This window comes from Catharus ustulatus, chromosome 3, assembly GCF_009819885.2.
Source record: "Catharus ustulatus isolate bCatUst1 chromosome 3, bCatUst1.pri.v2, whole genome shotgun sequence".
In the NCBI taxonomy this organism is placed as follows: Eukaryota; Metazoa; Chordata; class Aves; order Passeriformes; family Turdidae; genus Catharus; species Catharus ustulatus.
The window spans coordinates 20,678,573-20,693,513 of record NC_046223.1 but is presented as its reverse complement, the minus strand read 5'-3'; the positions used below and the strand labels follow the sequence as shown (position 1 = coordinate 20,693,513).

Here is a 14,941-nt window from a genome sequence, read left to right as displayed (position 1 = left end):
GAAAATACATTGAAGACAATCCAATTCCAATATTAAATAAAATTTCAACCATTTAATTTTCTCTAAAGAATATAAATTTCTAGTATCTCTTTTTCTGTATCCATGTAAAGAAAAAAAATTGCCTATGAGAAGTAAAGTAATTAACCATTTTTTCTCCTCTCTCACCCAATTTTCTCATGAAGCTCCAGAGGAAAGATACTTTAGATGGGTGCCAAACATAAAGCACTTCCAGAAGTCAAGGCCAGTATGATCTCAGAAGAAATTCTGTTTGCTTCAGAAATACCAGGTAAGGGTTTCCAGAAAAGCTGCTGAAAGTCTGGAAGACTCAGCACTGTTCTCAAAGATTTCTGGCAAACCCATGCTAGGCTGAGGTATCACCCCAACAGTGCAGTCAGCCACTCTATTTAGGTCAGTATCATACCTATCATGCCTCACTAAACTCAGCATTTCTCAAAACAAAAAGCCATGTGAAATCTTTAATATTTTACCATGCCTAATTTCATGACTACATCTCTAACAGGAAATAAAAAATTAAAAAATTCACAGTCACTATAGAAATGTTTAGAAGTGTAACTTCCAAACAATGCTCTTCATTCAAAACTACATACATCTTCTTGGATGCTTCCAGCTGAGAAATTAAATTAACTTGTCAACATCAAACTAAATAAGTAGCAGATTGTTCATTAAAAGCTACTAGGACAGATTTTTTTCTTTTTCATTTCCATGCTGAATTGGAAGCAGTTGCATTCACAGCTGTCCTTCATCCACATTGGAAATGTGGAGGTGTCAATAAGTCAGTTAAAATTTTCTTTTTCTCCCCAAAATAAGTGGAGAACACACCATTTTTTGCAACTCGGAGAGCAAAAAAACTTTTCAAAATTTGAAAGACAACATAGACATAAAACACTTTCCAAGGAAAGTATTTGCAATGATCTCAAACAAACATTAAATAAAAGAAAGCAGATTGTGCAACAAAAACACAAGTAACTTTTTAGTAAAAGTCTATTCATATTAATCATATCCAAGCACATGCATAAGAAGAGCTTACATGATCCAGGGTCTGCTTTGCAAATAATATTCAGTATTGCTAACACTCACAATTGTATTCAGATTGTAGCCCCCGACATGTAAGCAGTTAGCACCATAAATACCAAAATGCCCTTCAACTTACAGAGTTATGTGTCTGCAGCTGAAATGCTGAAGTGACCTGGGAATGCTCTCCACTTCTCTCTCAAAGCATAAGTGCAGAATAACAGTCTCCATGGGCAATAGGTGAAGAGCTACAATATCGAGAATTCAAATCTTTCCTGAGCTTTCAAGAACATAAGTTAGAAAGTTTTAGAATGTTTCAGGACAGACAACTGAGGCCATGTGAATTTGGCACTTTCTTGGGCACAGTCCTAAAATTCAGGAGAGGAAATATTCTTTGTAGCTCTGTCTCCCTTATGAACATCTACCCAATCATGGTTGAAAAGAGACATCCAAATCCACTTCAGCTTTTCAGTTGGGTTTTAAAACGTTCTTTGCCAAAAATGAAAAGGACATTGTTGCAAGTTGGGCTGCTTTTGGCTGTAGGGATTACCTTTTACCAGTTGTGTGTCAGAACCATCTCTCACAAATTAAATATCAAAAATGTAAACATTCACAGTGGGCAGCTCTTCTGATTTTGGAGAACCCCTGTTGGACAGGGGTTAACTATTTGATAAAGATTTTTCATACAGAAAGAATGCAGCTGGTGTTTTTTGCAGGGTCTGTTGATCTGGCCATCACCTCCTTGAGCACAAACACTCTGTCATAGTGGTATCCTGTGAATGCTCTTCAAGCTGCTCTCAGGAGCTACTAGCCTTCACTTTGAAAGCAGATATAGTTTTTTATCACTGTTGGTCCAAGTCTGATATGGAACCACAAAAGCAAGTTTAGAAGCTATTCTTGTTTTTTCCTGATGATCAAGTATTCTTTCTGGCACATCAGGACTTGAAGAATTCTGTATGACCAAAGCAGTATGCTGGGCAAGTCCTAATCGAACCACTGTATTCTCACAGATTTAAGTTCTCTTAGATGAAACACATTTTCTTGTGTCTTGGGTTGTAATGCAGGATGTAACCAAAAGTATATATTCTATCACCATCTGGTGAAACCAGGTGGGGGAGTAATCCTTATCTCCAGGAGAAACACCTTTTGTTAAAGGGTCATACATTAAAACCAGGTGGGGTATTGCTCTTTATCTTTTCGAGGACCCATCCTTCCTCCAGGGACATATCTTCTGTTAATGGCCCATTGAGTCCCACTGCATGACTGATAAAATTACATCATCCCATTGGGAGATGCTCCACCCAGGGGGAGGAGCCAGACATTTCCTACCTAGATAAAATCTGAGATTTGGAACATCAGAACAGCCTTTTTCCACTGGATTCCAGGGGAAAACCAGACCCTTCTACATCATCACGGAATCTTTGGAGGGAAACTGCACCTTCTACCGGAGCACTGCTTCAACTAAACCACATCTGCCACTGCAGGAGGATGCAGCCACCATTTAATGGGACTGCTACCAACACACTGACTGACTGACGGGGTGTCAGGTTTTACTCTGACTCTGTCAGTGTTTTGGGTTTGGGGTTTTTTTGGTATTACTGTATTTTTATTTTAATTTTCCTAGTAAAGAACTGTTATTCCTATTCCTATATCTTTGACTGAGCGCTCCCTAATTTCAAAATTACAATAATTTAGAGGGAGGGGGTTTATATTCTCCATCTCAAGAGAGGCTCCTGACTTTCTTAGTAGGCACCTGTCTTTCAAACCAAGACATCTTTTTCCTGTACTCTTTCTTTAACGGCAAGATATCTTTTTATTCTGAAGGGATGAACCTGTAACTCCAGGATATTGGGATATTGGCCAGAACTACTCTGCTTGACATACAGAAGAGACAACTCAGACACTCAGCAGACCCTTGAATATGAAGACACCCACTAAATTTCAGTGAGTCAGAAAAGCACCACTTTAGTTAGGACAACTTAGTGGACTGAGACTAGGAATAGTCCCAATGATTACACTTCCCCTGGTTATAGTTTATTCTATAAGTCTAGTGGTGAAATAATAAAAGGCACACTCTCACAACTTAGGCAAATTGCCTCCAAAACACAGATGTAACATGTTGACTCCTCATCCAAGTACCCTATACATTCAGTAGCTCTAGAAAAAAAATAGACTGACGGAATCTTTACAAACACATTCCCTAAGAAAATTATTTTGAAACATTGAATTTCCTTAAATGAAGAATTGTTTTTCTCCAGCTCTCACCCAAGAGGATACCCATGTATTTTCATAATATGAACTTAAGCTCCCAGCTTAAGTTTGCTGCACTATGAGGTGTAAACTGTGATTAATCTTTATTTTAAGGAGCAATTTTGTTTATATAAAAATAGCTTTTCACAGTTCTCTTCTACCTTCTCTTTCAAATGTTAAACACCAAATCCATTCACACTATGTTTAATCTTATGAGACCTTGTTTCCTACAACCCAAATCCTTCTCAGCCTTGTTCTCCAGAGGTCTCTCATTAGCATCTCTGCTTCATAGAAGATGATCCTCAGAAACAGACACTGTCAGTGGGGAAACAGTAGGAGAACTCAGACCAGGCATGGCTCTTGGAATGGTTTTCTATCAGCCATCAGTCAATCTGCAATGTGTTGGAGACTCATCTCTGTGAGCCTGTTGACAGGTACAAGAGGTAAATGGGTGTGGGGGTTTCTGGTGTCCCCATCCAGGTGCTGTTCTTGACAGGGAGTTACACTGTCAGAGAAAGAAGTGGATGTGTTACTCCTTTCACCAAGTCTCTTCTGCTGTCATTTTTGACTCTGATTACCTGAACACACATAAACCTTTGGAGAGTGAATTTCAGTTGGAATTGAAATTAAACACTTCAGCTAAAATAATATGATAATTTCTATTTAAATTAATTTTAATTTAAAATTTCTTTTACTTTGTTCCTCTTGCTTCTTAAATGTTCACTCTCCAAGTGTAGCAAACTACAGCTGTGTGTGGAAAACAAGGTAACAACAGGTTTCCATATACCCAAACTATGAAGTTTTACCAAGATTATTCCATCTTTACTCCTTCATGTTCTGGTTCAAGGCAGGCAACATCACTATAGGTGTTACTAAGAGAATTAGTTTGGCTCGATCCCCACTTTCCCTGCAATGGGATGAAGGCACCATTGTCCACTTTATGGCAACCAGTCCAGGATGAGGAGAATGGAGCATGCCAGAGGGCATTTCTCTGGGTGATGTGGCCAGCACGGACTGTGCTGCACCTGCATTTCACTGCACCTTCTGCAGGAAGAATGAGGCAGCTTTGGCGCTTCACTGCTCGCCTACTGTGGCTATGACTGGATTGGCTCCTGAACCAAGCACACACGTATCCTGCAGGAGCTGATTTCCAGAGTGATTCTATTTGAGGAAAAATCTCAGGGGAAAAAGTCTACAGAGAGCAAGGAGGCAGTGAAATTTCAAACAGACAATGATACCATGTCATCCCTTGAGATATTAGTGAGCAATGAAAGCCACTGCCTGCCCCAGGACTTGCAGAGTCTCATCCCTCAAGAAAAGGGACCTAAAGAAAGCTGCAGTGAGCCTTCTTACAAGGGCAGGTACTGATAGGACAAGGGGGCAAGACTTTTAAAGTGACAGAGGGCAGTTTTAGATAAGATATTACGATATAGAGGAACTTGTATGGGTTCCCCAAAGCAACAGTGGTTGTGCCATCCTTCAAAGTGTTCAAGGACAGCTTCTGAGCCAGGCTTTGAGCAGCCTTCTCCAGTGCAAGCTATCCCTCTGTGCCCAAGGCAAGGGGGTCAGAGCTAGAGGATCCCCAAGGTCCCTTCCACTCCACACCTTTCTATGGCTCACTGATTCCATATTGCCCCTCCCCCAGTAGCCTGAGTTCCACAGAGTCCCACGGTGCCCAGAACATGAAACCCAGCCCTCTGTGACATCAGCCCCAGGGCCGAGGGCACCACGGGCAGCGCAGCTGCTGCGGGCATTGCGGCTGTGGCTGTGCTGCTGCACGGAGCCCTCAGTGCTTGCAGCTGACACGTGCCTCTGGCAGCCATGAATCGGCTCGGCCTCCTCATCCTGCTCACCGTGGCTGGGCTGGCACATGGCATACAGTACCCCTGTGGGTAAGTGGCCCCAGGCCCTGGGAGGGAGCCATGGCAACACCTGGGGCCTTCCCTGCAGAGGGCCCGCCTGTCCCCCATGGCCGGGCCCCAGCTTCCCACCCGCCATGGGGCAGCCTCAGTTCCTTGCCAGCAGCCAGGTGCTGGCACGGACAGACACACACCCCAAGGGCTGCCCTGGCCTGCTGTGCATGCCAGTCCTTTTGGGGAGGGCACAGGGCTGAGCTTCAGCCTGAGCCACAGCCTGAGCCACAGCCTGAGCCACAGCCTGAGCCACAGCAAGCCGTGGTGCAGATTGGAAATTGCTTTCTTCTTGCAGAGGGAGCTGCGGCCTCCGAGCTCCAGTACCTGCCTACACCCCCACAAATTATTACTACAGCAACGTTTATGACTACGGCTTGACACGTATTGTGGGAGGCACAGGTGCCAAGGAAGCATCCTGGCCATGGATCGTCAGTTTGCAGCACTCCGGGGTACTATGGCGGCAGCATTTCTGTGGAGGGTCTCTCATCACTTCAGAGTGGGTCCTCACAGCAGCCCATTGCTTCGACGACTATCGGTAAGGAGGAGCAGGGAATGGGGATATCCCCACAACACCAGCAGGTGCCCTATCAGCAGCTCCACCTGCTATTCCCATCCCCTTCCCTCTCAGACAGCCCAGCTGCCACACTGCTCAGGAGAAGCCTGGCCTTGTGCCAAGGCTTCCTAGCAGCCTTCAGCTTGACATTCCCTCAGCCTAAGGCATGTGAGGGCACCCACACCTGCCAGAGCACAGCTCCCTCTCTGCCTTGCCAAGCAGAGCTCTGGCAACTGCTGGGCTGCTGTGGCACACAGCTGTGCTCACCCTCAGCCCTCTCTCCATCTCCTTTCCAGTGACATCACCATGCTGAAGGTCATGATTGGAGCCACTCTGTTGCATAAGCCAGGCCCTGGGGCACAAGTGCGCAAGCTCAAGCAGGTGGTGTTACATCCATACTACAATGCTGATGACTTGAGCTATGATATCGCCCTGATGCAATTGGACCAACCTGTCCAGTGTAGTTCCTACATCCAGCTGGCTTGTGTGGCTCCCCCCACTCTAAAGGTCTCAGAGCTCAGCAACTGCTGGATTGCTGGATGGGGTGCCGTCACTGCAAGATGTGAGTTCCAACTCCTGGGCCAGCTCTGCACAATAGGGAGGGGGTTTGGGCTTCCACACAGCAGCAGCCAAAGCCAGGCTGCACGATGCATGCCTCTGCAGACATGGGCCAGGCCTACGCCCCAGAGGGAGCCAGCAGGAACACAGCACCCCAGTGCCTCTGCAGAGGGAAAGCCAAACGCTAGGGAAATGGATCCCCTGCAAGACAGATGGTGAGAGCTAGCATGGTGCAGACAGGGGCTTATTCCTTTCTCTCGTTGACTTTCTCTGCTCACAGATCAAGATCCAAGGAATCACCTCCAGGAGGCCAAGGTCCAGCTCATCGATCTCCAGCTCTGCAACAGCAGTAGTTGGTATGCAGGGGACGTCCACCCCTACAACTTGTGTGCTGGTTACCCACAGGGCAAAATCGATTCCTGCCAGGTAGGAGCATGCCATGAGCCACTCAGCCCCCAGCAGCACCAGCAGCCCAGGCACCTCCACCCCAACACAGCCCAGGGCCTGCTTTGCCCTCCCAGCCCCAGCTCCCCCCAACTGCTGTGGGGGCTTCCCACACACTCCCCATCAACACCTGCCTGCCCAGTGCCCCCCTGTGCCAGAAAGCCCAGAAAGCCCAGCTAGTGCTCTTGGCAGGCCAGAGGTCTTGGAGCAAAACCTCCATCCTCTGCACATCCAGGAGCCCTGTGCAGAGAGGACAGAGGGAGCCCTACCCTACCCCAAGCCATTCCCAGTCAAGCTTCTGGAGGCTCCAGCCCCTGAGCAGAGCCTTCCTCTACCTGGAATACAGCTCTGGCAGGGGCTGTGGGAGAGAAGGAGACAACCCCAGTGCAGACAAGGGCCACCAACACCACCTTAATCCTCTCTGCTCTGCTGCAGGGTGACAGCGGTGGTCCTCTCATGTGCCAGGACAACAGCGCTGACTACTGGTGGCTCGTTGGAATAACCAGCTTTGGAAAAGGCTGTGCCAGGGCAAAGAGGCCTGGAGTCTACACCTCCACTCAACACTTCTATGAGTGGATTGATTACAACATACGTGCAAGCACACTTAAAAGGGCTTCTTGACCAGAAAGGTAGGCAGGATCCAGGGCAGACTGTACTGCACCACATCCTTGGCCTGCTGGTCAATGCCTGCCTCAGTGTGAAACGCCTACTCCATCATTCCCACACTCCTGTCCTGTGTGAATGCAGATATTGAGTTGATTTAGTTGTTGAAATAAAGTTACCTTTGTTCACAAGGATCCATCTTTTCTGTGCATTTCCAACTCCTGGGCAAGGCAAGGCAAGGACTGCCACCATTGGCACCTGCAGAATGAGCCCGCCAGGCACAAAGGGACACAGTGGCTCCAAAGAGCCCCAGAGTGCCTGGTCACACAGGACAGTGCTCTGAGCCACCATGGGCGGGAGGAAGCTGGCACATCAAGCCTAGGAAGGGGATAGGATAAAAGCAGACACCTTGCACATGGTGCTCAAAGGCACATGGGCTGCTGATTAGAGCCTGCTGTGAGCCTGGGCTAAAGGGAACAGACCTGGGAAACTCCCAGGCATGACAAGGGAAACTCCTGGCTCCTGAATGGAGTGCCAGTGCCCTGAGGCAGAGCCAGATTTCACAGGCAGTAAAGGGGCATTGCTGTGCCAGGTGGTCACACTTCAGTTACTCAAAGGAAGAGCTGGGCTCATTTTGGGGAGAGGAATCTGGAGGGAACTGTAGAAGAGCACACCAGGAATATCATGGAAGGCCAAGGGGAGTGGGCCAAGAGCAGCTGCAACACCAAGGCTGTTCACAGGCAGGGCCAACCTGTGAGCCAGGGGGATCCCTGGGCTTGGCTCCATATTTGGGAGGAGATGAGGGCAGAGAAATGGAGGAGTGGAGCAAGATGAGAGGGCTGTATAAGCCTGGCAAATGGAGAGGAGGGGCAATCAAAGAGCACAGACACAAACTGCACCTTGGTGTGCTGCTTTGCCTGAGTGCTACACATAATCACCACAGGATGGGAAAGAAACTTCTTAACTTACTACTTAAAAAATCATCCACAAACTGTACAAATTCTCCCCCTAATTTTATATCATTTCAATCATACCGCAGTATTTGGGGTAGTGGGAGCGGAAAAGAGAAAAATGGTAGAGGATTGCCACGGGAAAGTCTTGTTGAAGGCAGTTGCTGTCTTTTCTAGGTGAAGGCAAGTGAACATTGACTTTCTCCATCTAATGGAAGGCTTCAAAATGCCTTGGGCTAGGTGTCACTCCACTTGCTTCTGGCTACTCTTCTTGGCTTCCAGGCCAATGGAGTCCAGTCTCACGGTAGGTGCCACACTTCCCTTTGTGTTAATCAAGATGGGCTGTGCTGAGAACAACCACCACATATCTGTACTGGTCCCCGACACCCTGGCATAAATCACTGGCTGCCTGTTCACTAAGGACTCTGAATGCAAAGTGTTGTTGGGGATTTGGGTTGGGGTTTTTTTCCTTTATTTTTGCCTGAGGAATATTTCACAATGTAAAATAATTGCTAAGAAGCACTGATGAATGGGTACTTGAGATGGGGGAAGGAGAACCTCTTTGGTTTTCGGAACTTTCCCTCAGAGGGATAGAGTCACCACAAGCTTAGAAGCCGGGAAAAGTAGAGCAGGACAGTTGCTCTCTCTTGCTCGCTCCTGTCTTCCGAGGAAGAGGTTGCTGCTCCCATTGCCATAGCCCAGACAGGAGCTGCCTTCTTCTGCTGTTAGAAGCTGCACCCCAGCCTTGCTAGGACACCCTCCTGCTTTCAGCTTGCTGTTTCCAAGCAGTGTGCTGGAGCACCGGGACCAGCACTGCCCCAGCAAAGCCTCTCTCCCCTATGCCCTCCCGTCTGGGCCCAGCCGCCATCACCGCGCTCCGAGCCCGCGGTACAGTGCCCCCTGCAGGCGCGGGGGAATTATCGTACCCGCCATGCCTGCCGGCAGCCACCAGCGCCCCTGCTGGCTGTGACCGGAACTGCACCCAGGGGAAAGTGCCTGCGGCTGAGAGTGCTGAACTGGGTTCCTGTTCTGGTTGGGGTTAATTCCATAGGTGCTGTTGTTTGTCTGCCTTGCTGTACATACTAGAAAAGATCTGTTATTCCTATACCCACATCTTTGCCTGAGAGTCCCTTAATTTCAAAATTATATTAATTCAGATGGAGGTGGTTTGCAGTCTCCATTACAAGGGAGGGCCTTGCTTTCTCTCGTAGAAACCTGTATTTCAAACCAAGACAAGTGTCACTCAGGGCTGGGGATGGCCATTACCCTGCCCAGTGAGCAGACCAGCTTAGAGCTGCCCAGTCATCCTGGAACAATCTTTTTGTACTGTCTTGGCAAAATTCTGCTGCCCAAACAATTTCCCCCTGTTCTGCACAACATTGGCCACAGATATCTCCTCACCTAAACCAGGGACATTTCCCATTACATCAAACACCTTGAGCCATGTGAAACTCCTTTTTGCATGCCAAGAAGGGACTTCAAAATCCTTTTGTGTGTGCCCAGGCACCATAGCACCCAGTGTGTGGCACAAGGGACACAAGGGTCTCCCTGTGCCTGTCTCCAAAAGCCTTTGAGAAGAGACATGAACTTTCTAGCAGACACTCGACTCCCACCGCCTCACAACTTATGGGGGCCTCCACAATGCCTCTGTGGCCACCTTAGACTCACTGATCATTCCACACACACCTTCTCCACCCTCTCTTTCAGTGATTTCACCAAATCTACACCAAATGCCACACCAGCAGAGAGCCTCAAATCCACCCTCATAATTTACACAGAATCTGTGCACAGAATTGTAACACTCCCCTTTGACTCCTTCCTGCTCTAAAGATCCCACATGAACATACCAGTACCGGCTCTGAAGAATGGAGGGTCAAGCAGTACTTCTCTAGGGTCCCATCTGGGCTGCCAATGTGCTGAGGAAACTTCCCTGTGTGACCATTCCGAAGGGACAGGTGGCTCCAACAAGCCAATGGCTGCCCTGTTTGATTCCCTACCCATGCCACTCTCACCCAACAGAATAGGTATCCATACCCATTCAACCTCAGACAGGATTCCCCCAGCAGACTTGCAGATGTCACGCTCCATAAAGAGCCACCAGCTCCTGCTGCAGCGTTCAGTGTCCATTCAAATCCCTGGTTGGTGCCACAGCTCCCTGTGCCCTCTGTCATGCACAGTGTGAGCAGTTCACGGCCTCTGGTCCTGGGTTCCCTCCATCCAGAGCTCAATCTGCAGCTGGCACTGCAGCTGCACACCCCGCTCCCTGCCCCAAATGGATTCCTCAGCAGCTCCCTGCCTCACGGACTGCACAGCCTCGTCCTGCAAGAAGAGGGGCCTAAAGAAAGCTGCAGTGAGCCTTCTTACAAGGGCAGGTCCTAAAAGGACCAGGGGCAATGGCGTAACAGTGACAGAGAGAAGCTTTAGATGAGGTCAAATGTATGAATTCTTGTTAGTGACAGTATTGAGGCAAAGGCATAGATTGCCCAGAGCAGCTGTGGATGTGCCATTTCTCAAAGTGTTCAAGGACAGCTTCTGAGCCAGGCTCTGAGCAGCCTCCTCCAGCACAAGCTATCCCTCTGTGCCCAAGGCAAGGGGGTCAGAGCTAGAGGATCTCCAAGGTCCCTTCCACTCCACACCTTTCTGTGGCTCACTGATCCCATATTGCCCCTCCCCCAGTAGCCTGAGTTCCACAGAGCCCCACAGTGCCCAGAACATGGAACCCAGCCCTCTGTGACATCAGCCCCAGGGCCGAGGGCACCACGGGCAGCGCAGCTGCTGCGGGCATTGCGGCTGTGGCTGTGCTGCTGCACGGAGCCCTCAGTGCTTGCAGCTGACACGTGCCTCTGGCAGCCATGAATCGGCTCGGCCTCCTCGTCCTGCTCACTATGGCTGGACTGGCACACGGGATATGGGACAACTGTGGGTAAGTGGCCCCAGAACCTGGGAGGGAGCCATGGCAACACCTGGGGCCTTCCCTGCAGAGGGCCCGCCTGTCCCCCATGGCCGGGCCCCAGCTTCCCACCCGCCATGGGGCAGCCTCAGTTCCTTGCCAGCAGCCAGGTGCTGGCACGGACGGACGCACACCCCAAGGGCTGCCCTGGCCTGCTGTGCGTGCCAGCCCTTGTGGGGAGGGCACAGGGCTGAGCCACAGCCTGAGCCACAGCCTGAGCCATGGCCTGAGCCACAGCCTGAGCCACAGCCTGAGCCACAGCAGGCCGTGATGCAGCTTGGAAATTGCTTTCTTCTTGCAGAGGGACCTGCGGCCTCCGAGCTCAAGCACCTGCCTACATCCCCATGAATTATTACTATGGCAACGTTTATGACTACGGTTTGACACGTGTTGTGGGAGGCACAGGTGCCGTAGAAGCAACCTGGCCCTGGATCGTCAGTTTGCAGCACCCCTGGTCACCACACCTGGGACATTACTGTGGAGGGACTCTCATCACCTCAGAGTGGGTCCTCACAGCAGCCCACTGCTTCGATGTGTTCAAGTAAGGAGGAGCAGGGAATGGGGATATCCCCACAACCACAGCAGGTGCCCTGTCAGCAGCTCCACCTGCTATTCCCATCCCCTTCCCTCTCAGGCAGCCCAGCTGCCACACTGCTCAGGAGAAGCCTGGCCTTGTGCCAAGGCTTCCTAGCAGCCTTCAGCTTGACATTCCCTCAGCCTAAGGCATGTGAGGGCACTCACACCTGCCAGAGCACAGCTCCCTCTCTGCCTTCAAAGCAGAGCTCTGGCAACTGCTGGGCTGCTGTGGCACACGGCTGTGCTCACCCTCAGCCCTCTCTCCATCTCCTTTCCAGTAACATCAGCATGATGTATGTGGTGATTGGAGCCACCCAGTTCACTCAGCTGGGCCCTGGTGCACAAGTGCGCAGTCTCAAGCAGGTGGTGTTACATCCATACTACAATCCTGACGACTTCAGCTATGATATCGCCCTGATGCAATTGGACCATCCTGTCCACTGCAGCCCCTACATCCAGCTGGCTTGTGTGGCTCACCCCAATCTAGTGTTCTCAGAGCTCAGCAACTGCTGGGTGGCCGGCTGGGGTGCCGTCACTGCAAGATGTGAGTTCCAGCTCCTGGGCCAGCTCTGCACAATGGGGAGGGGGTTTGGGCTTCCCCACAGCAGCAGCCAAAGCCAGGCTGCACGATGCATGCCTCTGCAGACATGGGCCTGGCCCATGCCCCACAGGGAGCCAGCAGGGACACAGCACCCCAGTGCCTCTGCAGAGGGAAAGCCAAACACAAGGGAAATGGATCCCCTCCAGACAGATGAACTGGCATGGTGCTGCCAGGGGCTTATTCCTTTCTCTGCTCACAGCTGAAGATTCAAGTGATCGCCTCCAGGAGGCCAAGGTCAAGCTCATCGATCTGCAGCTCTGCAACAGCAGTGACTGGTATGCAGGGGGCATCCACCCCCACAATGTGTGTGCTGGTTACCCACAGGGCAACATTGACACCTGCCAGGTAGGAGCATGCCATGAGCCCCTCAGCCCCCAGCAGCACCAGCAGCCCGGGCACCTCCACCCCAACACAGCCCAGGGCCTGCTTTGCCCTCCCAGCCCCAGCTCCCCCCAACTGCTGTGGAGGCTCCCCACACACTCCCCATCCACACCTGCCTGCCCAGGGATCACCAAAGTCACCTTAATCCTCTCTGCTCTGCTGCAGGGTGACAGCGGTGGTCCTCTCATGTGCCAGGACATCAATGATGCGCACTGGTGGCTTCTTGGAGTGACCAGCTTTGGAAAAGGCTGTGCCAGGGCAATGAGGCCTGGAGTCTACAGCTCCACTCAGTACTTCTACGACTGGATCAATTACAACATGCATGGAGGCACAGTTCAAAGTGCTTCTTGAGCAGCAGGGCCAACAGGATCCAGGGCAGGCTGCACTGCACCACAACCTTTGCCTGCTGCCGTCATGCCTGCTGATCCAGTAGCAGCCTCAGTGTCAAAAGCCTGCTCTGTCCTGGCCATACTCCTCTTCTGTGGGCATGTAGATATTGGAATTTATTTAATTGTTGAAATAAAGTTACATTTGTTCACAAGGATCCATCTTTTCTGTGCATTTCCAACTCCTGGGCAAGGCAAGGCAAGGATGCCACCATTGGCACCTGCAGAATGAGCCTGAGGACACAAAGGGACACCGTGGCTCCAAAGAGCCCCAGAGTGCCTGGTCACAGAGGACAGTGCTCTGAGCCACCATGGGCTGGAGGAAGGTGGCACATCAAGCCTAGGAAGGGGATAGGATAAAAGCAGACACCTTGCACATGGTGCTCAAAGGCACATAGGCAGCTGATTAGAGCCTGCTGTGAGCCTGGGCTAAAGGGAACAGACCTGGGAAACTTCCAGGCATGACAAGGGAAACTCCTGTCTCCTGACTGGAGTGCCATTGCCCTGAGGCAGAGCCAGATTTCACAGGCAGTAAAGGGGCATTGCTGTTCCAGGTGGTCACACTTCAGTTACTCAAAGGAAGAGCTGGGCTCATTTTGGGGAGAGGAATCTGGAGGGAACTGTAGAAGAGCACACCAGGAATGTCATGGAAGGTCAAGGGGAGTGGGTCAAGAGCAGCTGCAACACCAAGGCTGTTCACAGGCAGGGCCAACCTGTGAGCCAGGGAGATCCCTGGGCTTGGCTCCATATTTGGGAGGAGACGAGGGCAGAGAAAAGGGAGGAGTGGAGCAAGATGAGAGGGCTGTATAAGCCTGGCAAATGGAGAGAAGGGGCAATCAAAGAGCACAGACGCAAACTGCACCTTGGTGTGCTGCTTTGCCTGAGTGCTACACATAATCACCACAGGATGGGAAAGAAACTTCTTAACTTGCTACTTAAAAAATCATCCACAAACTGTACAAATTCTCCCCCTAATTTTATATCATTTCAATCATACCGCAGTATTTGGGGTAGTGGGAGCGGAAAAGAGAAAAATGGTAGAGGACTACCACAGGAAAGTCTTGTTGAAGGCAGTTGCTGTCTTTTCTAGGTGAAGGCAAGTGAACATTGACTTTCTCCATCTAATGGAAGGCTTCAAAATGCCTTGGGCTAGGTGTCACTCCACTTGCTTCTGGCTACTCTTCTTGGCTTCCAGGCCAATGGAGTCCAGTCTCACGGTAGGTGCCACACTTCGCTTTGTGTTAATCAAGATGGGCTGTGCTGAGAACAGCCACCACACATCTGTACTGATCCCTAACACCCTGGCGTAAATCACTGGCTGCCTGTTCACTAAGGACTCTGAATGCAAAGTGTTGTTGGGGATTTGGGTTGGGGTTTTTTTCCTTTATTTTTACCTGAGGAATATTTCACAATGTAAAATAAATGCTAAGAAGCACTGATGAATGGGTACTTGAGATGTGGGAAGGAGAACTTCTTTGGTTTTCGGAAGTTTCCCTCAGAGGGATAGAGTCACCACAAGATTAGAAGCCGGGAAAAGTAGAGCAGGACAGTTGCTCTCTCTTGCTCGCTCTTCTCTTCTGAGGAAGAGGTCGCTGCTCCCATTGCCATAGCCCAGACAGGAGCTGCCTTCTTCTGCTGTTAGAAGCTGCACCCCAGCCTTGCTAGGACACCCTCCTGCTTTCAGCTTGCTGTTTCCAAGCAGTGTGCTGGAGCACCGGGACCAGCACTGCCCCAGCAAAGCCTC

The 14,941-nt window shown here is 50.2% G+C and overlaps 2 protein-coding genes across 2 annotated transcripts; both read left to right on the top strand.

Annotated features, from left to right (window-relative positions):
* Positions 1-5,103: 5,103 nt before the first annotated feature.
* Positions 5,104-7,371, top strand: LOC116993353 (acrosin-like). Its single transcript, XM_033053754.1, has 5 exons — positions 5,104-5,174; positions 5,491-5,730; positions 6,045-6,310; positions 6,587-6,732; positions 7,186-7,371. Exons 1-5 carry the CDS (start codon positions 5,104-5,106, stop codon positions 7,369-7,371), a joined length of 909 nt encoding a protein of 302 aa, XP_032909645.1.
* A 3,959-nt stretch (positions 7,372-11,330) lies between these two features.
* LOC116993352 (acrosin-like) lies at positions 11,331-13,162 on the top strand. Its single transcript, XM_033053753.1, has 5 exons — positions 11,331-11,410; positions 11,555-11,794; positions 12,108-12,373; positions 12,630-12,775; positions 12,977-13,162. Exons 1-5 carry the CDS (start codon positions 11,331-11,333, stop codon positions 13,160-13,162), a joined length of 918 nt encoding a protein of 305 aa, XP_032909644.1.
* The last annotated feature ends 1,779 nt before the right edge of the window (positions 13,163-14,941 follow it).

Coding starts and splice junctions, on each gene's coding strand:
- LOC116993353 (XM_033053754.1), top strand. CDS start 5,104: ATGAATCGGCTCGGCCTCCTCATCCTGCTCACCGTGGCTGGGCTGGCA. Junction 5,731..6,044: donor CATTGCTTCGACGACTATCG/GTAAGGAGGAGC, acceptor TCTCCTTTCCAG/TGACATCACCATGCTGAAGG. Junction 6,733..7,185: donor GCAAAATCGATTCCTGCCAG/GTAGGAGCATGC, acceptor GCTCTGCTGCAG/GGTGACAGCGGTGGTCCTCT.
- LOC116993352 (XM_033053753.1), top strand. CDS start 11,331: ATGGGGCAGCCTCAGTTCCTTGCCAGCAGCCAGGTGCTGGCACGGACG. Junction 12,374..12,629: donor GGGTGCCGTCACTGCAAGAT/GTGAGTTCCAGC, acceptor CTCTGCTCACAG/CTGAAGATTCAAGTGATCGC. Junction 12,776..12,976: donor GCAACATTGACACCTGCCAG/GTAGGAGCATGC, acceptor GCTCTGCTGCAG/GGTGACAGCGGTGGTCCTCT.